Here is a 25,983-nt window from a genome sequence, read left to right as displayed (position 1 = left end):
TCCTCATTATAATCTCATAACAGTAAATCTTGCAAGGATTTGATACATATCTTCTCAGATCCCTAAACAGTTGATCATATGAAGCCATGAAAGACAACCTGTTGTTAACTTTCAAATTCATCTCTTCCAAATCTAGCTTCCAGCTTTCAGTTTATATTTTCATTCTTATTTCTTTTTCTCTTGAGTATAAAACTACTCTACATACATTTCTTAAAATACATTGCATGCTTTCTTGGAAATGTTTGGCCATTTTGCACTGAATGGACAGATGCCATATTGATGGATTGGGTGAATGTGACTGAACAAGGAATTGTTTGATTTTTTTTCTCATCTCATTTCTACAACCACAACTGTCAAAATTCCTCCCTTTCTTAGCAGAGCGTTGACAAATGACAACTGAAAAATAGCGTTATTTGGCTCCCCAAAGTCTCCAGAATTAAATACCACATCTAATTCTTTTTCCCACGTAACTTTTCCAGCTTGCCTGAGTATCAAATAATAAATAACCTTGTAAGTACTGTTACTTCTTCCCATGTACATTCTTAATGTTTAATTTTGAGTTCCCCAGCCTCATCAACTCCTGTCACTTATTGATAGAATTACTTGTCTAACTGTTGTACAGACATAGGTTATGTTCTGTATTTACATGTTTCTATCCACAATTTTTTCCTACTGACTTCAGTAGGCATTGAGACCAATTTTCTTTTTATTTTTTCCTGAGCTTCTTCCTTATTGGCATTGCCTCCTCTCTTTCTTTTCCTTTGTCAGCTTTATAACCTCGAGCTTTTTTTTCCCCATTTTAAAGGATTTTTTCATAATGACGTGATTTAAAATCCTGTTTCAAAAGATGCCATTCTAACTATTTTCTTCCATGTTAATAGTTTTACCTGTAAGAAAATTTCATCATTTAGATATGTCTTAATTGCACTATGCAGTCTCTGTGTATATGAGGCAGAACTCCATATACTTAATTTCTTCCACTAGTTTTAAGGCAGACACAAAATAGTAGTCTAATGTTATTATTAATTAATTCGTGTCTGTTGTTACTGGCAATTAGATTAACATCACTCTGCAAAGTAGTGCCATCATATGGCTTTTGCACCTACTCTAAGTTTCTGCTGATTCTTCTTTCATTTAGTTTACAATAATACCTCTTACCACTTTATTCCTGGCTTTTCTCCCTGAGCTCATTTTTTTGCCCCCTCAAAAAAGAATAGTATTGGAGTCATCTCCCCTGCATTTGGAAATCTGCATCAGAGATATCTAAAGCTGAATAGTTTTATAGGTTTGCTCTGCTGTCAGTGGAGACACCGCCACAGCACAATTCATTTCCCTTAATTTAGACAAGTAAATGATGAGGTGAACCATGCCCCACTAAGTAACTTTCTCTCCATTTACTTTAAAAGCAGTGTAATCTACTAGTTCATGCAGAGACATCTACACTGTACATAATGAATGTGAAATAAATTCAATTCCCTTCCTATGCTGTTTTGCTTTATAAATAGCTGAACTCTTCATGTCCCCGTATTACTCCATTTTTATTTTTTCCCCTTCTTCTACTTTACCCAGTTGCTTGAAACACACAAAATAAGATGAAACTAACAGATCATAGTAGTTTTGCTAGTATTTTTTACAATGCTAGGAAAAACTGCATCTTTTATCACCTACATCATCATGTGTCAGTATTATTTGCTGTTTTTTCTCATGGGAAAAAGGAAAAAAAAAAGGCAATACCATTATAAAGAGCCCTTTTCTCTAACCTGTCTACTGTTCAATATTTGTAGCATGTCAATCTGCTGAAGTTATAAGCCCTTCTGTTTTTCTGTGCCTAACCTTATTTCTTTCCATTTCCTGGCTACAAATCGTATGGTTCAGGAACCAGCTTGTGACCCTGTTCTATAGGAGTCATATTCATTTGTTCTCACCCTCAGTGCTTTGTCCACAGTTTTTTATTATTGTCAGGTTTCATTATCTTTCTACTTTTCCCTACACAGAACCCCTCTTGTTACTGATCTGCCTGCATTTCATATGAAGATTTGTGCTTATTCCTGTTAAATACTCCACTAGGAATCATTAGCAAGTCAGGACCATGAAGATGAAAGATTTAAATATTCAGAAATATTCTTCCATTGATCTAGATGTTATTGATTCTGGCAGAGGGATCTCTGAGGGAGGACAAAGAAGCAATTTTAGCAGTAGGAAGGGAGAAAAAGTAAGACTATTTATAATCATCTCTACAACATGATAGGAGTAACAGATGTAGATATCAAATCAAGAAAACAAAGTTAAAAGTTTATAACAATATACCTGTATTTTCATATATGAGCCTCAATAAAAGATCCATATGCAATCTCTGGACACACTGAACCCCAAGAGAATTATTCTCTTTCTTGACAACCTCCCACTTAACCACAATACATCTAGATTCATAAGGTCTTTGTTATCACATAGTCCAAGGACTTTAAAATCTGAAAATCACACATAAGAAACAGGAAGATCTTTTTATCGAAGGACCAGATTTCAACTGCCTGTTTTGATGACTAAAACCTGAGTTGAATTTAGTTATCTAAGAATTGTCCAATTGGCACTGATTTGCCCCTCCAAGTTTCTGAAGGACCAGCATTTACACTTTCAGTTTCAGATGCCCCTTTGTCCAATCAGTGAAACACATGCACATAGCTGCTTCTTCTCTGCCCCCTCCTTCTTCCCCCCTTGCAGCTCAGACCCAAGAGGGAAAGGCACCCCACATTTTTGCCCGTGTCTCTGTTTTGAGTTGTCCTCTCTGGACAGAATTCAGGAGAAATGCAGCTGCAAACTCACCAGGATCCAGGCTGTGGACGAAAGAAACTCTCAGCTCTGCTGACATGGTACTACCTCTGCATGAAGGAACACTGCCCAGATTTTATACAGGCTGGCCGTAAGGGTTGGCAATACTGGAAGTCAAGAGACTCCATTACTGAGACTGATAACTCAGAGTTTTTCACTCAAGGGCCAGATCCACAAAAAGAAAAAAAAAATTCTTCAATTGTTCATGTTGGGAATGTCAATTAATTGTTCAATTTCATTAATGATTGAACTGGTAAGAACATCACTCACCAGTACAGCTGCACAGCCTGGAGAGACTCTGATTCTTCATAAAGTCAATTTTGTTTTAATTCAGACCAAAATCAAATAATTAAACAATAAGACAAAAGAAAGAAAAATCCTTCAGATTAAAAGCCTGTTTGGTTTTTTTTAAAGTGGATAAACATATTACTCTATAAAATCCGTTAATGTTTTGTGATACTAATTCAATCCAGTGTAAGAATTGAATTAATTTAATTAATTAATTTTTTTTAGCTTTTAATGACTTTGGGATTAAAATACTCTATGCTATTCCATGATCTACTGGAAAAAAAGACCAAAAAAAACTCATACGTTAGAAGAGGCTTTTTAAGTGCTTGGTACTGGAAAGCCTGGCTTTAATACACTTATTAGGATGACATAATAACATCTTGGCTGCACAGATTCATAGATGTCTGTTCACAGGACATGATATACACTTAGATAGTCATTAGATCCTGGCCATGGAGACCACATGCTATGTGTTAATAGGTGATAGCAAGCTACTTCTGTAAAAACAAATTACCACCTCTTCTCCATACATGAAAGAAAACAGTCCGTACTTCTCAAGTGACAATGGTGTTATTCACTGGCAAGTATAGGCAACATCTATTATCAGCTTAGCTTCCTAGGAAATCTTTAATCTGATTATACATTAACTTAACGCAAACACAAATCTCCTTGTGTGTATTTGTAGGACTCAAATCGAAGGTGAATTTCTCAGCTAACACTTGCTACTTTCTTTCTCTCCTCCTTTTGACCTTACGCATTTTCAGTAGCTATAACCTCTCATCTCCATAGGAGTAATAAGGTCCTGCTATTCAAACCAAAATATCTTAGCTCAAATCACTTCTGAACACAGGTTAAGAGTCTTTATTTAAAGATAATAGTACATGCCTTTATTTCAAATTTACATCTGCTATGTACCATGCAATAATTCTTGAAAATACTGTGGTTAAAACTATCTTAGATTTGAACATCTACTGGAGCACTACTTCTTTTAAAATTTTATTTTATTATATATATTTCCCACAGTTTTCTGAGTCACCATACAGGGCTCAGGACAACTCACTGACTACAATAAGAACAAAACTATGTACAGTTTATGTTTAGGTAAGCAAGAAAACCTGCCTAAACACTTAGTGCATGAACAATGTCCCCTGCTGGTAAGAAACAGTGAAAGTGCAAATCAGAGAAAAAATTATCAGTGTTTGAGCCACAGTTAGTCCATGCATAAGGAGGATCAATACAACAATTTGTAACTATCAAGAGCTGGAGTCTTTAAATGCCAGCTAGCTTAGCAGAAACCTCCCCAAAGTGGCTGTATGTCAATATAGGGGTTATTTCCAAGCACCTTTAGTTGTTTTTCTCCAACATGATAAGCAGTGGGCTCTAATATCCCAAGGCTTTCTCTTCAGATCTCAGAGTAGGAACTTGTAAGAACCGCAGCAGAGACTTGCACTAAACAAGCCTTTCAAGTTTGCACAGTCTGGCACGTGCTGAGGACTCTGGCTGCCCTGTAGCTGCATATCCCACACACAGCTGATGCCTTGAGGTTCTACACATCATTTTCACTTTCCTTTAAAATGCATAATAGTTACCTCAAAAAATGGGACACAGCAACCATAAATGGCTATATTATGATTTGTGACTTAATGTTACCTAGGGATATATTTTTAAAAAGTGATTATGTGTGGCAAGGGAACAATGCCAATACACTTTTGTCTTTCAACTCAGGATCAAGCTATATCGGAGCAAAGCCAGGAGTGACTAGAGAGGCTGCAGGGCCAAACAAGAAAGTCAAACCCTGATCCAGCTGGAGCTCAGAGTGAGCAATCATGTGTCTTCCATGATCATATTTCTTTGCTCAGCCTTACAGTCAGAGGAAAGCAACATTCTATTCAAGTATCCATTTCACTATTCTTTAAGATGGAACATACAGAAATGTGAATTTCTTGTTGTTTGATGAGTATATGTATGGCAAACCTTGAAAGAAAATAGATTCTTAGGAGGCAGCAGGATACAGTGCATGGGTGAATTGTGGCTGCTTCCTTTCCACTAAGTCTGTACAAACTGCCACCTTTGCCTGCCAAAAGTAAATGCAACGCCCTTACCTTTCCACTGAAAAATATGCAACTCCCAAACAATATTAATATAGTGACCATAAAGGACTGTCTTTTACTGTGCTGTTCTACTCCAGAAAATAAACATATGTGACAGAGAGCATGTCTGTCAACTCAGGATGTTCTGAATTCCTCAGAAAGGTCAAGTAACCACTACGTTACTATGATGCTTTCGAAGCTCTCGGGAGCTATCTTCCTGTACACAGCAAGCACAAACCCTAAACCTGAAGGCACATCTAAGTGACTAGATGATACTCCTAATAAAAATAAGTAATTGTAATTCCGAATGCTTTTTCTATCTGTTTTCTTGCCAAGTGACCTTCATTTTGGTTTAACATTTTTTTAGCAATTCTTTAAAATTGGTAGGATGACTAATTTTTACAGTTGGTTTGCAGCATGGTTGGTTAACAACAGTATTCCAGATATTCCAAACCATTAAAATAAACAGTCATTTTTCTATAGACTATATTATAGCTGAAATTTGATATAAAACTAGCCTTAATAAACATAATATTTCTGCATTTTCCTGGTTAGCTGATAGATTTTTTTTTTCAATTAATTAATGAGCAGGTAACATTTATTACCTACTTTTCAATAAATATTTCAGCCAACTGAATTCCATTGAAGAATGTGAAATAAAAAGGGTGAAGTAATTTAACCCAGTAGTCAAACATTCATATCTCACAGCATTCAGGTTGACGCAGTGGTTTTTAATGCTTCCAGGCACTGCCAATATCTGGACAGTAATAATCAATACTATTTCTATCTGTTGTGATATTTACATGTTATTGAACTTTTACAACAATATCATAGAATAAAGACAAAAAAATTATTGCAATCATCTTTTAAAAAACTTTTTAGGTATTTAAACACTTGAATAGATCTTTTTTCTTTATGTAGTTAAACACTTGAATAGGTTCCATTTTCTACTTCTTTATTGCTGGTTAGATTGGTAAATTCTGAAAACAAATATCTTAGCACTTTTGAATCCATACTCATCTTAAGTTAAACACGTATGAAAATTGACAAGGAGATATGGAGCTAGCATCGACCCAGAACTGCATACACAAAAAAGTACTGCTGGAACAGAGACATGGCAAAACTAATGCTTGAAAAAGTGCAAAATTTGGGGCTTCTACAAGGATGGACTTAACTAGTCACTCCTATTTCTGTGAAAATTCTTTTAATTGGGGTGCTACCTAATCAAGCTGTATTTCACACATTGCAAGGATGTTAAAAGAAACCTGAAAGATATTCATTTCATGATAGCATAACTTCTAACTTTTCATTGCTCACCAAAAGAAAACAGAAGTGATTGATGGAATAATCAACCACCATTACTATATGAATTCTCTTGCTTTTGCCTAAATCTAGATTTTCTCCTTTATATTAAAACTATGGTAATATACCAATGATTTCTTTTCTAATCAAAGTTGGTTGACTTTGTTTTGGTTTATTTTCTTATTAGAGAACAAGAAAAAAAAGTTTGTTAGCAAAATCTAATGTTTAAAAATCATGCTAGCTTCTTTGACCCTTTGGAGATGATACACATATATCGATTTAATCCCAAAGGATAACTTGTAATTCATCAATAAAACAGAAAATTTTCACCTTAATGGAAACAAAAAATAATCCAGATATTGATAATAGATCTTTCTTTGTGTATGGTGCACAATAAAAAAGATTTATCCTGTACTGCACTAAGATTCCTTGTTTCAGTGCTGACTGAAATACGGAATATGGTAGAAATATAGAGTCATACATTTACAGCTGCTTCGATTCTGCCTTCACTAGAATGAAAATGCAACTACAACTTTGTATAAACTAATAGCCATATAGTGCTACTAAAATAAGATATTGAGAGTCCATTTGGATGGGACTTATAGGAAGTCTCGCATTCTCAACTGCATAGTGAAACAAATACAAGACTAAAGAACATCCTCCCAGTCATGCTCTACACTTGTTTAGGGTTTGCTTCTGAGCCATGGCTTCAGTTGCCTTTAGATTAAAGGCTTATTTGTCAATTATTTTATTTCTTCACAGAACATCTGAATCCCAGATAAATATGAAAAGTCGGGGGAAGGATCAATTTCCAGTGTTTTTACCATCTTCATCTTTGAGTTAGCATTGCTTTATGAAATGTATCTACCTTCCACCTGAAACTGTTCAGAGGCATAAACCTCTTCCCCTTGACTTAGCACAGAACAGTTGCACCACATTCTTTTACCCTCCTGCTTAACTCCTAAAATTGAGATAAATCATCGTCAAAGTTAATCATACTGGATAACAAACCTCACCAATTGTAACAAGTGTAAAAGGAGGAAGCTATGACAGGTGTGTAGATTTTGATAGAGTAGTTAATAACAGATCTAAATCTTCATACTCTGAAAGATAGTTGAGTATTCTCAACGTATATTAATAGAACAACTACCAGCAAATAAAACTGTATTCAGTAGAGTACCAGTCAAGCTGGTAATTTGTTCATAAAGCTGTAAGCAATAAAGACAGACATACCATTTTCAAATCCATCTGCCTGTGTAGGCTTCTGTGACTTAGCTTAAGAGATTTGAGGTTTCCAAGTGTAACTAATTATAAAGAGTATTCTGTGTTTCCTATATTGCAAATAATCATTTTTGTTATTAAATACTGATGTAATTATAAAAGATAATAATCTAAAGAAATTGGCATAAATTGAAAAATGCTAATATGGAAGCCTCACTAATGCATCATCACTTTGAAAGTGTGCAATGCACAGAATCCACAGATTTGCAACTAAAATCTTCTCTACAAATTATCAAATGTTCACTTCTGATGATAGAGATAACAGGAGAATTGAAAGAAAGCTTCTTTATTTAAAATAGAATGCCTTAGAAATTTGTGCATCAAATCCATTTTATTTCAGGCTTACAAGGGAGAGATTTGTCTAAAACCATGGGAAGCAACATTTTGGGTCCAGCCTGTTCAGCATAAAACATAAACCGCTGTGTGGCCAAAATGACTAGTTACTTTAATCCTCAGAAAGAACAGCAAATGCTTCCTCTGCTACAGTAAATTAGAGAAGCTTCCAAGATAAACTATCTTCCACATATTGAATATTACATAATACTAGAAATGCTTTAACCTGCCTTTGACAAAATCTCTCTGACTCATAGGTGCTTGCAGAAACACATACTGAAGTAGATGAGTTGCTATGGTGCCTAGAAGCTATTATACAAGCTCGCTCTGTGGCAGCCTTTAGAGGTATCAGCCTTTCCCGTCAGCTATACAGAGAACTAGATACTCTGGACTTTACTAGCTGAAATTGAGGGAAACCCATTTGCCTGTGAGGGATGAACTGAATCCCATCACTTCCCTCTTGGTTGTCTTGTTTATTTGGCTTGAATTCTCCCTGTTTTTGCTAGATCACATCTGGTAATGAGGTCTAACTTGACTAACTTGCTCTTGAATCCAATACTGCTTTGACTATAGATCTGAACTTAGTTGATTACTGCTTGAATACATTTCCTTAGAGCAGAAAAACTAAACAGTGCTGTCTCATGATGTCTGCTAATTATAAATTTATTCTCTTCTCTCTGTAATTCCTGCCCTAAAGTATAAAGTCTACCTGATGTCACTGTCATTCTCTTTAACATAGAAAAATTGCTGTTTTTCTCCTTATACGAGAATCTGAGGTTTCTCAAGATAATTTCGCTGACAGTGACCTCCCTGAAGAATTGCTCTGTTTTTGTAGTTTCTCACTTATCAGCCATTAGCAATTAGATCACTTTTTACATGAATGAACTATAAATGTGGCTTATTTATGCTATCAAATACAGTTAATAAAATCCTTGGTTTTTTTTTTCCCTTGATATATTCTCTCTAATGTGTCCATTTCATTTTGTAAATAAAAGTCGCTGTTGGAAAATGAAGAAAGCTTGTATTACTCTGTTGTGGAGATACTAAAAAGCAATTAATTTCTTTTCGTGACTGTCCTGCTGGCTTGCAGAACTGTTGTCTTAACAAATGGGTCATAAATCAACATATAGGAAAACTAATAACTTGTACAAACATTCTTTCTTTATGTGATAGATTTAAGAGGAGATTTTAAAGTTAGGAAGTTTGTCAAGGTATTTCTTTCTTTAAAACACGGGCCAAGCCTACTTCCTCTTAATAAAGACAATAAGGATATCTGAAGGGCTTAATAGCACTGCAGAGCTGCAGCTGTGCTATTTCTTACCCTTACTAAAAGGAAAAAAGTACATGCATTTTATATATATAAGTCCTTTTCACTTGATCATATTAGAAATCTGTACTCTGATACATCTGAATATACTCACTCATCAGGAGATGCAAATCAGTTCTCATTGGGTAATGAGGGTAAATCCTTTAAATATTAATTATTTAAATACCTTATGAATTAAAAGTCGTTCTTCAAAACAGAGAATTTACCTCAGTCATGTTCTACATCATTGATTTTGTACATAGTGCATATATATTGCTCAATTAATCAGTACTTAAGATCTGTAGATAAACATGAGCACAGCTATAAACTGCACTTACTTTTAAGCTCTACCTTCTAATTTCACACCCAGCATTTTCATAATCTTTGATTTTAATCACATGAATTCATGAGAACCTAAGAATCACAGCAGCTCCAAGCTTTTTCCTGCTGCGCATTCCTGCTTTATAACCATACATTACTTAAACCCATTAAGAGTGATTCAGACCACTGTGCAATTTCAGTTTCTTGTACAGCCATCTGAATTAATTCCATTGAAATAATTAGCATGCCAAAGCAGAACTTACTTGAAATCATCTCTGTTCATCTCCAATAACAGAGGTAACAACTCCTTTCTTAATTTAAAATAAAGGTATGAGAAACTAGACATCACGATTCTTTGTTACAAATGGTCTGCCTCACTCCCAGTGCATTCACAAGCCAAATTAGACACCTCTGAAATGATGACAAAAGTACACAAAAAGAATGAACTTGTTTGAATTCTGGGATTTTATGAGTTCAGTTCTATGCTAGTTTAAGCTTTAGCCATGTTTTCCAACATTTCCCTGTACCACCAAGATTTTAAAAAAACTAACATGAAATTATGTAATTTGATTAATTTATGACAGAACAAACATCCCATATCTTAATAAAACCACAGCAGACATTCCCCCTCTCAATCCCACTTCTGCAGCTGCGAGCAACATTTTTATTTGTTTAGTATAGTACAGATTAATAAAACTACAGTTGCTACCACAGTGAATTCTAGCAAGGTCAGCAGAGTTCAGCCCTTTCCAACTCATAGTTAATCTTGTTTGTCCCTATCTGATCTACTCATCAGCTATTATCTCCTGTTACACTTAGACAGTTTTTAACCCCATCACAATATGGTGCCAGTGGCATCGTACCATGCTGAGTGTTTCTGACAGTAACCTAAATTATGAATTAACAATAAAAACTCATAACTTGAAAAATCACAGATGTGACCAACTTCAACTGTTCAAAATGCTTTTTTCTGTATTAGTATTTATAGACTTGAGAGTTGAATTTTTAAAAATCTGAGTTAGAAGCATAGCTCCAGTACATTTTAAATGTGACATTTAATTCTGTTGTTCTTAATGCCTTAAAAAAATCTCAAAACTTATCAGCCTCAAAAGGCACCAATTTAAAGCTTCTGTTTTATTGGTAAATATGTGAGAACACAAATTTTGTACTCTGTGAAAGAATAGAGACGTGTTGGCTTTCTTCAAGAAAACATTTAAAACAGTCTGAGCTGAATATTAAACCTGGAGATTTTTGCACAGATTGATGCCTTAGCTACTTCAAAAGATAGCTGGAGAAGACCTATTTTGTAAACAGCTGATTCCACAGTTATGATTGTCTGGAAGGTTCAAAATTCTCCATGAGAAACTCTATTCTTCATTTTTTTAAAAAAAGTCCTCTCTGAAATTGCTTTCTCAGAAAGAAAGTATTACAATGTAGTGTGATCATTAATTTTTAGCTTATGAGTGTCGACAACTTATTTTGAGTTTGCCTGCTAGTTTCTCTTCTTATGTTCTCATTCTCCAGTATCATTCTGCCCTTTCGGGATGAAATTTCGCATATTTGCTTTTTAAACAGGGTTGATGCTGCATACATGTGTCTGCGTGCATGTAGCTAAAATTAATCTTTTCTCAAAGGCATTTAATTAACATATCTAAAGTATTCTTTGCACCAGATACATGTTAGAGTTTTCTTTCTCTATGAAATTAATTGTTAAACTGCCCACTATGAATGAAAATCAATCAATTTTAGACACCATGTTTTGCTAGTGAGACAATAATAAAACAGGACACTACACTCAGTAGTGACTCAAATCTCATGCACAAATAAATTTCTTTATTCCTATTGTCAATGAAGAAGATCTACTCCCTTCAAAATCATGCTGAACTCTGAGATTTTCTGCATTTAGCATACAACTGGTAGAGGAATATGCAAGCAGAAACAAATGTCGTATCAATTACATCAGTACACTGTGCACTGGTGGTTATGATCACCCTTCAGTCATGAAGGTGTCATGGAATATTACACAGATGAGTCCCTCAGGGGAAGAAATCTGCTTCATAATTTGTAAATAAAAATAAACAGAGTAAACAAAAATAAACACATTTCAAAGTCATTATGTGTAATCAAAAGCAAAAAAGTTATGCCAAAGCCCAAAGAAATAATATTTTTTCTTCCCCTTGCAAATACCCTACATAAGGCAGGCAGGTGCCCTTCATAATACAGGTCATGCTTTGCAACCTGAAACCCATTAAGTTGAATGTGACAGCATATTAATTGGACTTAAACCCAGTCATTAATGCTTTGGTTAAGAGGGATATACTGAATTAAGAGAGGTGAGGAGTTGGTTCAATATGCATAAGGTTAGAATGATGTGAGGAAATTGATACTGAATAAAAACTGCCTGTCTCAAAGATGCCAGTTACTTCTGGATATCAAAAATTATTATCATCTCAAAGAGCAGAGGCGTAATTGTAGAACACAGGAAAAATTGTTTAAGCATAACAAAAAAGCCCTTTTCGTACTTTGAAGCTGATCAAATATTGAACTTGGAGAGAATTTTGGAGGATTCTCCGTTCTTGTATATATTTAAAATCTGACTGGAAATAATCCCAAGAAACATGATTTGGCCGATTCTGATCTAAGCAGGGGGTTGGAGCAGGTGATATCCAGAGGTCCCTGCCAACTTCAGCAATGCTGTGATCCTGTGATTGTTTGAATAGAAAAATGTTATCTTGAATGGCTGTGAAAGCCAGGGATTTCCTTTGATGTATCAGTTAATTTCTAATGTACTACATTATTAATGACAGAATCTAGGATTCACATCAAACCAAAACACAGCACTACTGCCAACTTCCAGCACAGGAGGTCAAGCAGTCTATGTAAATATTCACCTCTGCAAACCAAGCCAGGCACAGTGGCATTGCTGTCCCGAGGAACAGGAATTTGAGATTAATAAGAAAAGGCAAAGAGTTAAAGACTGTCCTCTGCTTATCCTTCTCAATGCCTGACTAAAAAAAAAAAGGAAATAGTTGGGCAAATAACACACACACTAAAATAAGTACACCACTAAACACCAAAATATTGGTACACCAGCACGTAAGGTGGGCTAGCCTAGTGCAGGGAACAGTTAATGTATTCCCTGGGACAGAAAGTTAACCTCACAGAAATGTGTTGGGGTTTGGGTTTTTTTTTCCTTATTCTTTTTTCTTCTCTTTCAGCAAATCACTAGTTCAAAAACAAATACTTTCTCATTACTGTCCAGAATGCTTTATGCCACTCTTCTGTCTCCCCTTGTTGAAATAGTTAGCCAGAGAAATCATGACAGATATTGATGAAATACAACAATCTAGGGAAAGAAAGGTTTCACATAAAATGTACAATTTATCTTTTTATGCTAAAGTTTGCTAAATGAAAACAGATCACTTTCTTTGTGCTTTAACAACACAGACCCAAAAGAATATCTACTAGAAAATAGATTATTATCACCACAGACTTTATAATATGCTGCCTACCTTTGTCATCATAACAACATTTTTCACTTGCCAGCAAGTAATTTTGTTTCAGGTTTTCTTTAAAATCACTAAAGAATCATTTAAACTCCTTTTATCTCTATATTCCTGGAGACAGGTATTCCCTTTTCATGAAAATTGTATAGGAAGAAACAAGATTTAGAAGAGGAAAAAACTGTGAACTACAGACAACATCCTATTAACCAAAGGGTCTGGTATATTACCTAAAGCAAAAAAAGCTTCCACTTGGAAGCTAAATTCAAAATGACCTTGTGTTTTTTTCAAAAAGGCTGGCAGCTGAGGTCATTGGAATAAATTTTGATGGACGGTGCTTTTCTCTGTGTAGTTAGAAGGCATGTCTAGTACATGAATTATCACAAAGGGGTGGGGGGCAGGGAACCAACCCACATGAAAAAACACTTTTCCGTACCTTGTAAAATAATGCTAAACAGTTTACAATAGTTATGACTTTCATGAAATAATGTACGTTTTCAGGAACTTTATTTCACTATCAAGTATCTTCTACTCTTTCAAACGCTACATTCATAAATTAATCCTGTTCTTTATTGGCCTCTACTGTTAGCAACATGACCATCTGTAACTATATTGCCCCAGCAGGCAGATCCCAGCTGCACAGAATATTATGTAGTGTTGTTTAAAATTATAGATCGTAGTCATGCTAAATCACTGAGTCAAAAATAATGAAACAGAAAAGATGCTGGAACTGTTGGTGAGTGTTCTAATTGAGATTTAACTATGCAAGTTGAAAGCAAACTCCTCACTGTTCACTTTTGTAAGGAAATTCTTAACAGTAATTTCAGAAGAGGACAATTTTCAAATGGTTATTTTTTTCAATTCATTCTTTTGCAAACACATGAGGAATTTCTGTCAAATCATTTTAATCTGTCAATAGGACTGCATGAGTCCTCAACTTGTTTCTATAATAGCAGATTTTCACCAGGATATTTTGATCGACAGATTCTTATTCTTAACATCTGCCTCTTTTGGGAGCAGCTTAATGTTAAGACGAAAAAAAGACTTGGGATTTCAAAGCAGGTGGAAAACCTCATGGTTCTGATTAAATGAGAACTGTTTCTAATCCTGTTTTTCACTGTGCCTTAAAGCATTCTATATAAAGAAGAAAACACACCTTGTCACTTCTCAGGCATTTAAAGAAGAAAAAGGGGAATAAAAACGAGTACATGTAACTTACCATTAAAGTTTACTGCTCGGATATAACTAAGTAGTTCTTTACCATCAATTGTGCTCATCCTTGGGCATAGACCAATATATCCAGGACAGAGATCTTTATGCATGTTGTGTAGTGCATAGGCCATAGAATATACTGCATCAATTACAAACTGAACTTTTCCTTCTTGTTCATAGGCTGAATCTCTTGCAATTCTTTCTAAGCCTAAGGAAGAAAGAGAAAGAGTCAGTTTACTTCTGTTTGTGTGTGTGTGTATGACTGCATGAGTATTTGCATGCAAAAGTTCACAGTAGAACATAAATAATTACAGTCAAATTAATAGGTAAAGTTAGGACTCATCTATCCATCACCTAAATAAACAAGACAAGGAAAAATATGGCCATCTGGTTTTTCCTCTAATCATTGTACACTGTGCCAGGTATATAAACAGTATGTTGAGTTCTGGATTGGGAAAGAGGACAGAGCATTTCATTACAAGAAAAACAGATACAGATATATGTATTTCTACAATTTAGTAGAAAAATCTCTCCACCTTATTGACTTTTGTTCAACAGCTGTTTATTGTTATTTATAGCACACTTCTACAGCAGCTTGCCATTCTGTCTTAGATAAATTTAAGGCTACCTTGACTTTTATTTCTGTCTATTGTTTGATAAACGTTATTTAAACATGTCAGGAAAAAAAGTTGAATGCTGGCCAAATGATGTGACCATCTGTCTCCATACTGAAAAGTGCTTATTCTCAGACTTCTTTCCTGCATTTACTAGTGAATTGTGTTTCACGTTGAGAACCATGTACTGTCTGCTATTTCCTATAGGGACATTTTTCCTTCAGAGGGAATACAGAACAAATCAATACACTATGAAATTTAGATTCTGTGGGAATTTCCCACATTAATCTTCTGTCTAAATCTATAGAACCTTTTACATACATAGGTGATAGCACCAAGTGGAAAGTTAGAAAATAAAGCTCAGGAAGATTATTTTCTAATTAGACAACCAACATGAAAACCAAGTCCTGTATAGGAATTCAGTCACTGATTTCAAAGGCTAGAAATCTTCATTTACAAGGGCAAAGAGAGCTCTGCAAATCTTGACAGGAAATCTGCCCTGTTGAAACCTGCAGTCAAGTTCCCATTTACTTAGTGAACCCAAGACTGAATACTTATGTTATCTACCAGATTAACAACTCATTCAGTTTGAAAATTAGCAGTTCATATTATTTAAGACTACCTAGAAATTAACCAAAAGTTTATGCATCTTTTCTTATTTTATCTTTTTTATGCTACTTTTTTAAAACACAAATTTCTATCAGTTCAAGATATCAATTTTCTTGTATCCAAGTTCTTCAAAGTGCATTGCTTATGCCTGAAAATATACTGTACAAAAAATCTTTCTGTAGACGAAGTATGCAAGCCCATATGACGTGAAAAAAAAAGCCGGGGGGTCTACTCAGAAGTTTTTCTACTATTTCGCCTGTTGCACTTCAGTACCACTGTCTCACATTACAATAACATATGAACAAATTTGTAACCTGACAATCAGCAATGTTTTGTGCTTTAAGCACCCCTGAGAGCAACAGATAGCTTAAAAAAATTATGATGTGCTTTTATTTCTCCTCAGGGACCAGACTAAAAAAATAATCACCATCTCTTGAAAAGGTATTAAGCTTTTGGAGAGGAAACCACTAATTTGTTTTTCAGATTTGTTACAAGTAACTTCATAGACACTCTTCAAAACATGCTATCCATTAATTTCTAAATATTGTGACTCTACTGCAAATAAACAAACAGAAAAACTTTTCCTTGCACATGATGGAAGTTACACAATTCATTGCAAAACATTTCCCAGACATAAAAGATGAAGGATGGAAGAAATGTGGCTTCATTAGCTTGCAAGTTTGTTGTCTTATTTCACTTGGCAACTTGCTTCCAACAGTAAGTGATGGGTAGAGCTCAGGATTTCTACCTTAATTGTTCCTGCCTTGTGAAGGACTGCTGGACAACAAGTGAAGGAAAGAGTTTATAGAACTACTGCAGGCACACAACAGCCAACAAACTGTATGTGTTCCCAAGAGCTTCTTCATCCTCTAAACTAGTTGGTCAGGACAGGAGGAGTCTGAAGGAGCTATATCCACTTTAGTTGTGAGGCTAAATATAATTCCTCTCACATATCAGATGGATGTGTATGTTGAAGGTTGAGAAGCTGGCAAATGACTAAGTCATAAAGTTGCAAACATGCAAGCAGATTGTACTAACTGGAAGAGATTTTGAGAGGGAAAATCAATCACAATTACACTTCTTTATGTTATACTGTATTTTAAACACCTATAGGATTTGCATAAATGTTTTTGCGTAACATTTTACCTTTACATTTCATGGATTTATGACCATAAACTGTTTTCTCATATAAATTACAGAGATAAAAAGGAATTTATTAGGACTGAATATGTTTCCTTACATACAAAGTGGTGATGATCACCACAGAATTATCACTTTTAAACCTGTCAAACCCAGAAGGCAATAGACAAGAAAAGTCTCTGTGCTTTGCATGACTAAAAACAACATCAAATTGGATTGTGTGCTCTTTCATTTTGAGGTTTCTCTTCACATTCTCTTCACAGAATTCTCAAGCATCTAAAACAATACTTTACAAAGAGGACAAGAACTCATCAACTTAAATTGAATTACACTGCCCTAAATAAATGTTAATACATAGCAGTAAAATGATGCATATTGTCTAAGCCATAAATATAGTCAGCTGCTACAGAGATAGTATTACCATTTGGAAGACATGGTTATAATTTTTCTTCAGACTTCTATATCACGTAATAACAGTTTCATTTATAGCTTGACTCCGAGCTCTACTAGGCATGTTTCTACACACTGGTGACTTGAAAGAATATAACAATTTGTATCTCATAAAAGAAACATTTTAATGCTTTCCTAACAATCACTTTAACTTCTCATCCTGCAATTTTTCTCTGGAAAAATTCTCTGGAAAATTTTTCTCTGGAAAAATTGCATAGGTTGTCTTTACTGAAAAAGAACGACATTTTCTCAGCTCTTGAACCTGGCTACTTGATAACTCTACGGTCTGACAAAGTGCCAAAAACAGATGAGAACTTGTCTCACACAATCCCTCCCTGTTCTGATGTACAAACAATTGAAATCCAAGTTGTTATGCCACGATGCTTTCCAGCAGGTCTTCCAACCCAACTATTGAGAAGTAGAAGCTTGTGGGGAATTTCAGCAAGATGTCAAGACTTCTCCCAAGCAATGAAGAAAATACATAGACACAGGTACTTATTTTATCATCTTGGGCTAGAGAAGAGCTAGGAGAGGAATAACACTAGTGCAGGAGAACTGTCAGCTACTTCTAGCTCTTTCTTTTGGGAACTCTACAGTGAACACAAGAGTGATCCTATAAGAGACTGTGCAAGTGAAAGTGCTGCCACAGTTATTATTGCACTTCCTGAGCAAGAGTAAGAAGATTGACTGTCACAGGACATATTGCCCCCATACCTTCTAGTAATTTCTTCCTTTCTTCCTGTAGTTTCTATGCTGCAGGAATAATTGTGTATCTGCTACGTCAGGGAAAGATAAGGAGCATAACTGTAGGAAGTATTTCTTTCTACAACTACCTGAAATGAGGTTGTGGACAGGAGGGAGCTGGCCTCTTCTCCCAAGTGACAGGGGACAGGACAAGGGTGAATGGCCTCAAGCTCCACCAGGGCAGGTTCAGGCTAGACATCAGGAAAAAAATTTTCACAGAAAGGGTCATTGGGCACTGGAACAGGCTGCCCAGGGAGGTGGTTGAGTCAGCTTCCCCGGAGGTGTTTAAAAGACGGGTGGATGAGGTGCTGAGGGACATGGTTTAGTGATTCATAGGAATGGTTGGACTCAATGATCCAGTGGTTCTTTTCCAACCTAGTGATTCTGTGTGTGATTCTGTGTGTGAAGGTGAGATGTAGACTAGGTGGATAAGAGGATGTGGCTGGAACTACTAGTCTAGGGGGAAAAGCAAAGAAGGCAACATTATTATTATGGTTGGACTCGATGATCCGGTGGGTCTCTTCCAACCTGTTTATTCTATGATTCTATGATTCTATGATTATCAGTTCTCCAGGTAAAAATTGGAAATCAAGAGATTTCAGGGAACATAAAAGAAATTAAGCCTTCACAACAACAAATAAATATGTATCTTATTAATAAATATACAACAATCAAATAAAGCTTAACATAATATAGTGAAGATAATGAATTCATATATGGGGGTAATATTGCTTGTGGGATACCAACAACTATTTTAAACAATCAAACCTTAAGTTGATCTCACCAACAGTGGATTAACCTGGTGATAGATATTGCATAATACATGTAAGTTTTAGAAACCATATTCTTAATGAGCATCTTGAAGTACATGTATTATATAAAGTATAAATATGAAAACTTCAAAGAATAGTTTCTGGTTATTATTCTCTTAAGAATATAAAAAAATCTAAATAATGCAAATGGATATACAAATTTTGTAACTTGTGATACAGAGAAAAGCATTTATTTATATATTTAAGCACCCTATTACTGGAAATTGCCAGTTCACCAAACAGTTATGAGCAATATCATTCCTGCTGTCTCACAAACATTTCTGCTTCCATTTAACATTATTGAAAGCACAGCTTACATTATCTCTCAAGTTTATTTCTACAACTTCAAGAGTCTATCCCATATATGTCGTTAAAATCTTTATTTTTGGTGCTTGAAGACCAAAGGCTGAAGTAAAAGACTTTGTATACAACAGTTGGTTAGAGCTTCAGACTGAAACAATGTTGTGAGGGTGCAGGGTTTGAGAAAGGTTTTGGGCCCTGGACAGCTTTGGGGACAGGAGTTGTTGTTCAGAGTAACAGAGCTATTGAGCACAAGAATGTAGCATGCACAGCAACAAGATCCTAATTTTGACAGAATAATTAGCATAAACTCAAGTTCCAATCTTAAAAAAGTATACAGACATAAGAAAGTATGAACAGAAAACTAGAGCTCCATGTAGGATGCGTCAAGGTTTTGTCTTGATTTCCTAATCACAAGCAAATGGCTTTTTTTTTTCTTTTACCAACCCCATATCATTTTTATTTTGCTTTGTCTAGGACTGGTTGAAACACAACTGGCCAGATAACTTCTCTTCTTCAGTTCAAATACTGGCTCAGTACAAGACTTCTTGCACGGTTTTGGGGTACTACATCTTAAAGCCTTATCTAAATCCAAGTTAACAACTCAGAAAACTTTCAACTTTTCTCTCTGAAAACTCTTAGGTAGAAATTATATAAATGTTCTCTTCTAAAACTCCCATCTTGAGTTGTTGCAATGTGTCACAGTCTTAGTTAAAATTAAAATTACTTTTTCAGCATCATCTGATAGGGTTACATATTTTATTTCACTAACCCAAAAATCTTAGTACAATACTTGTGATTCTTCTGAGCTATGATTGATACATCTATGTATTTGGTTTGCATGGCAGTGTTTTGGTAGGTGGCAGGCTACAGGGGTGGCTTCTGTCAGAAACTGCTGGAAGCCTCCTTCATGTCTGATAGACCCAATGCCAGCCATTTCCAAGATGGAAACACCACTGGCCAAGGCTGAGCCAATCAGAAATGGTGGGAGCACCTCTGTGATAACATATTTAAGAAGGGAGGTGGTGGGGAGAGGAGTAGTGTGGGGAAAAAAAGAGAAAAGTGGGAATATGTGAGAGAATACTCTGCAGACACCAAGGACAGTGAAGAAGCAAGAGGAAGGAGGTGTTGCAGACACAGGAGTAGAGATTCCCCTGTAGCCCATGGGAAAGACCATGGTGAGGCAGCTTTTCACCTGCAGCCCATGGAGGTCCACAACAGAGCAGATATCCACCTGCAGACAATGAAGTGCACCATGCCAGAGCAATTGGATACCTGAAGGACCCTGTGGCCCCGTGGAAAGCCCATACTGGAGCAGGCTCCTGTCAGGACCTTGGACCCATGGAGAGAGAAGCCTACGCTGGAGCAAGTTTGTTGACAGGACTTACAATCCCATGGGGGAAACACAGTGGTGCAGTTCTTGAAGAACTGTAGCCTGTGGAAAGGACTCACATTGGTGGAGTTCATGAAGAACTGCCTCCTGTGGGAGGAACCCCATGCTGGAGCAGTAGAAGCTTATGAGGGGCCCTCCCACTGAGGAGGAAGGAGCAGCAGAACAGATGTGATGAACTGACAGCAAATTCCATTCCCCAACTCCCTGTTCTGTCAGGGGGAGGAGGTAGAGAACCTGTGAGTAAAGTTAAGCCTAGGAAGAAAGGAGAGGTGGGAGAAAGTGTTTTAAGATTTAGTTTTTATTTCTCATTGTTGTATTCTGTTTTGACTGGTAATAAATAAAACTAATTTCTCCGAACTGGGTCAGTTTTGCCCGTGATGGTAATTGGTGAGTAAACTCTCCCTCTACTTATCTCTGCTCATGAGCCTTTTTATTATATTTCCTCTCCCCTGTCCAACTGAGGGTGGGGAGTGACAGAGCAGCTTTGGTGGGCACCTGCCATCCAGCCACACACAACCTACCAATGGACTAACATTCTATATCAGCTTGAAAAACCCAACTGCCAACTATAGATATCCACTTATATTATTTAAAGCCCGTTATTTCTGTTTTCTATTGCTTGATTTATACATCTCACCATTGGTAATTTTGTTCAAAACCCGTATTTAGAGGGGAAAAAACAGCTAAAAAAAACCAAAACCCAAACAAACCCAAGACTTGCATGTCTTATCCTTCAGTTGAGGAACAGCAATGTGAACTGTTCACTTAGCAGTGACAGAAGTCTTACTGTAGGAGAGCCAGGAAACTCCTAACCATGGACTTGTCACCAGCAAAGGCACTTTTCCAACTACTTGTATTCCTCCCTCCTTTCCACATTCCCATCTACTCTATTGTTTCTCTGCCCCTTCCCACATGTCCTGAGTGACAAATTGGCTCTTTCATGGACTCTGCTCTAAATAAGGGGAGAAAACTTTCTGAAGAGAGAGTGAGAGGCCAATGCGGAGAAGGGGAGGAAAATGAAAATAAAAATTATTTCTTAAAATTATAACAAGCAAAATGGTTACTTATGAACAACTTTTATTCTATTTGCTTCCCTTTACCTGCATTTGTTATATATGCTTGTGCATAATTACTGCTTAAAGCCAATTGGTGAATCTATGCAACTCTTGGGTCTTTTTCTTCCAAACTTCTGTTTTGACAAGTCTGAATCTTTGATACCTAGTAAGATTTTTTCAGTTCACAGTTAAAATTCACATTTTTTACTCACAGATAAATTATTTATCCCCACTGCTTGGCTCATGGGATGGTTTTATTTAAGCTGCACTTTGAAGCCAATGAAATCAAAGATAAATATTATTGCGTTGAGGTTGATCTTTCTGTATCAGTCACAGTCACAACTAAATGACAATAATGTGTAAGCAGGCTCACACATGCTTTTCAGCTCAAGCATGGTAGTCCTCTATTTGTCAGAATTGGTTAGATCTTCATATCCTTCCAGCAACAGTTTTTTCCTCAGAAAGCTGGTGTCTGTAACTGTAAGCCATTTTCAGCAGGCTCAGCAGGAAGAACCAGGAGCATATGTTGCTCCCATTGAAGTCTTCCCAATTATTCAGCTATTTTCTTCACATGCTAGAGTTTGCTATCTCTGAGCAAATAATGTGGTAGAGATCATCATTTTCTGTTACTCAAACTTAAGGGAATGATATTTTTTTATAGTAGGAAAGATGAGCTTTCTAATAGCTGCATGATGAGCATGATGCTTGTTTTGTGCAAGAGTTAGTTTCCAGAAAGCATCACAATACCCGTGGCTCCTCTGCAGTAGTACAGTGTCACTTTAGGAAGCAATTCAGAGAAGCAGCTAAGGACTACATCAATTTTCTCAGTATATATATGACGATATAGTAATAAAACAAAATTCAGTTTCAAATGTAAAACCAGTTTTACCATTAAATATCATTTCCTAAATTCCTCAAAAATAGGGAATTTCAGCCTCAAAAGTTATTAGTTTTATTTGTGTATGAGGAAGGGTTTTTTATTGATCAAAATGGTGTTTTAATTCTGTTATAAAAAGAGGAGTATCTGTCATAATTAAACTATGTCACAAAGTTTTACTTGAACTTTCTGAAAAAAACCAAAATATGAAGATAAAGGAGAAAACTTGCTTACTGTGTGTTAACACAGAGATCTAAAGACTATTTGATCAAAGACATTTTAAATGTTGTTCAAACTTTAACTCCCAAAGTTAGGTCAACCTTTTTGACTCTACCTTGAATTTCTGTACCCATAAATATGAATGTTTTTATTACAAAAAACAGACAAAATAATGCAATCGTGAAAGCATTTGTCAGCCTCCATCTGACCTCAGCTTCTACAAAGTCTATGAAAATTTGCCACAGCTGTGTATCTTGTTCATTTCATAACTGGGATCCAAAGACACGCTAAGCAATTCAGCACCCCAGTATTCTGGCACACTTCTTGAGGTACATATGATAGGCAAGAACACAAAATTTTGGAGAAATTCCACATTACTTTGTCTCTCAGAATATTATCAGCATACAGGTGAGTGCTAGTACAAATAAATAACCACACATTTTGCTGAATTTCTCAAAATTATATCAAGTAAAAAAAAAATGGCATCTTTTCACACGTTGAGGTGAGTTTATTATATAAAGGGAACCCATATTTTCTAATACAGATCACCCATGGGAATTTCTAACTATGGGAAGAAATTGCTAGTGTATTAGTCCAGGCACATAGGTGGAAGTAATTGATATCACTCTAAAACCCCACAGGCCGCAAGCACTTCTAATGCAAACTTCAGTGTATAACTACAAAGCCCACAGCAATGGCTATCAGCAAGAGAAAAGATTCAGTACAAGCAACTGAATTTATTCATTGTCTGCTAGCATTTAACCTCAGAGGACCTTCAGCTCACAGCAACAGTACATACAGAAATCCTTTCCTCTGCTTATTGACCGTGAGAGCTTTTAAGTTTAAGCTTCAGATCAGAAATTCTAGGGACTTTTGTCCTCAGGAGTATTATTTTTAGTTACAAGCTTGATTGAGATCCCACTTAAGAAAGGTCTTTCTTGCAACTGGAAAGCATTTGTTTGAAGCACAAACACAGACAGAGAGATCCAAGCACATCACCTTCCTAAGTATCTGTGGCCACTATTTGGCGTAAGTCTATTTGAAGACTAAAGAGTTAGGTTGCAACAAGATTTCACCAGTTCAGCTGGCAGTTTAGTTTCATCTGAACTAATCACAACAATGACTACTGACCAGAGGTTTAAGCATCTTCTTTTAGTTTGATGAGAAGCTCCACAAAAGTGAACTAAAGTAGGCTATGAAGACTGCCCAGTCAGCTACTTACCAAAGAAAAGACAAGTATCAATTTGAGATATTGTTGTGCCCCTTTCACCACCTAAAATACTTGTTACTAATACTTCTGTCAGAATTTAAGATCTCTTCAGCTAAGCCAATGGAAAGAGCTTTACATAGTAGCCTCTTCTTTGATACCAGAGAGCTGGGCTGTGTTATCTGCTCTTGCATCGAAACAGGACCATCTGTGATGGATGTCTGCTCTGGCTTGGCTTCAAGTCTGCAAGCTAAGGGACAGCAACATCCCATCAGGGCCATCTCTGCAATGAATATTTGATAGCTTGTTTATGTAAAGAATTTAAAACTAGATTTGGAATGCACTGTGAGTTTCCCCTCAAGAGTAAGGGGTTTGACATCATGATTTCACATCAAGTATTGAATAACTGCATTTGCTCCTAAAAGGAAATTTTCATCAGCTTGTGTTATTATATTTCCTTGCAGACCATTGCTTAGGCAGGATGCATCTCATGTAGCTTTAGTGATCTAACATTAATTGTCTAACCTAGAGAAAGCTTTTTTTTTTCCCCCAAGGACGACACTCAATCACCCTCTCTGAAAATAAGCACTTAAGAAAATGGGTTTTAAAGTGCCCTCCTGAACTTACTTTCTTGCGTGACTAACTTAGACTACATGGTTAAGTCCTACTGAACTACTACTATGCAAGATAAACCTCAACTGGAAAAAAAAAAAAATTATTCTTACTAATCTTGAATTTAAACAAAATGAACAAAATATCCCTTTTGTCCAGTCTTGGATAAACTCACTGGTGTCTGGCATTTCCATTGAAGAATGGTTTCTCCTCCACTGTTTAGCTTCTCTGGCCCCACATACTCCGCTCACTCCTGAGTGCTTCTCCCTTAACTCAAAACCTGAGATTCCCTCAGCCACCAGGCCATTCATCCCAGCCCTCCTGCTCTTCCTTGGTGGCCTGCATTATTTTATTTTGCCTACTCTGTAATCACATTTTGCTGCAGATCTGTGTGACAACTTTGCAGTCTTCAAATGAAGCCTATTTCTAGCATAAAACAGTATCACAAATACTACCTACTGTTTAGTCAGCTGCTCTGCAGACAGAGAATCAGATTCAGCAGAACAAAAATTCAATTGTTATGTTTTCCTACAGTTGTTGCAAAACCTTGCTATAGCTATGAGAATATCTGTTATATTTTGATTAATTCACAGGGCTGTGTGGTACTGCTAAGGAGACAATTATGCAAAAATATTTCAAGACAAATGTAATGAAACCAGTGCAAAATGAAATTTAATTTCATCATAAGTCTTAGAATAATTTCACTATGAGTTAATATTGAGTCTGTATTCCCAGTATCAAACTTCCAAGAGGTAACTTTTGGAGCTGGACAAGATAGAAGTATTCATGATAGGGTTCATATGTGGAAACAGAGTGGCTATTTTTCAGGAAGAAACAGTGGGAGGATTTTTTTCAACTGCATATCAAAGAAAGGGAAAGAAAGAATGCATTTCATGGTAAAGGGACAACTACCAATTTAAGCACATAAGGGATTCAATAGTAACTTCTTAGATTATTAAAAGCTGAAGAAAATGTTGCTTTAACTTTTCCATTTGCCATCTCCATCAGCTCTTCCTGCTGTGTCCCATTTTCATGATCTCATCACATTGCAAGATGTAGGCCATTACAAGGAAAATAAAGAGCTGATTTCATTTAGTGTAACACGTACGAAAAAATGCTACAATGTCATAGAAAAATACTCTTTTGTTTCCATTTTTCACTTTTCTGTAAGTCAAAAAGCAATTTTTGATGGCCATAATGGAAACCAGGTTCAAGAAATATAGACTATAATTCAATCATGTACTACTGCCAAAGCAAACCTATTTGATTTTCTGGAGATGGTGAAATTTGACTTTGTTATATAAGCTGTGTAGACAACAGCTGAAACACAATTTTTTCAACAGGTGAAAATCTGTAACTGCCCCACTGCTCTAATTAAAAGTGTTTCTTCAGGATCTACTATAAGTGAGAGCACAATGAATTAGAACTAAGCAGCTAGTTAATGGACTGCTTGATGCCATGAACAAGACATGGACAATTGGCTTCTGGA

The 25,983-nt window shown here is 36.1% G+C and overlaps 1 protein-coding gene across 3 annotated transcripts in view; it reads right to left on the bottom strand.

Moving 5' to 3' along the window:
• The window catches only part of GRM8 (glutamate metabotropic receptor 8), a 338,430-nt gene that overhangs the window by 102,791 nt on the left and 209,656 nt on the right, over positions 1 to 25,983 (bottom strand). For all 3 annotated transcript variants that reach the window (XM_069850429.1, XM_069850420.1, XM_069850438.1), the window contains exon 7: positions 14,470 to 14,670. In XM_069850429.1, the coding sequence (XP_069706530.1) occupies positions 14,470 to 14,670 (201 nt within the window). The remainder of the gene's footprint in view (positions 1 to 14,469; positions 14,671 to 25,983) is intronic.

This window comes from Phaenicophaeus curvirostris, chromosome 1 (genome assembly GCF_032191515.1).
Source record: "Phaenicophaeus curvirostris isolate KB17595 chromosome 1, BPBGC_Pcur_1.0, whole genome shotgun sequence".
NCBI lineage: Eukaryota > Metazoa > Chordata > Aves > Cuculiformes > Cuculidae > Phaenicophaeus > Phaenicophaeus curvirostris.
Note: the sequence above shows the minus strand (reverse complement) of the source record. Positions and strands in the feature narration are given on the sequence as shown.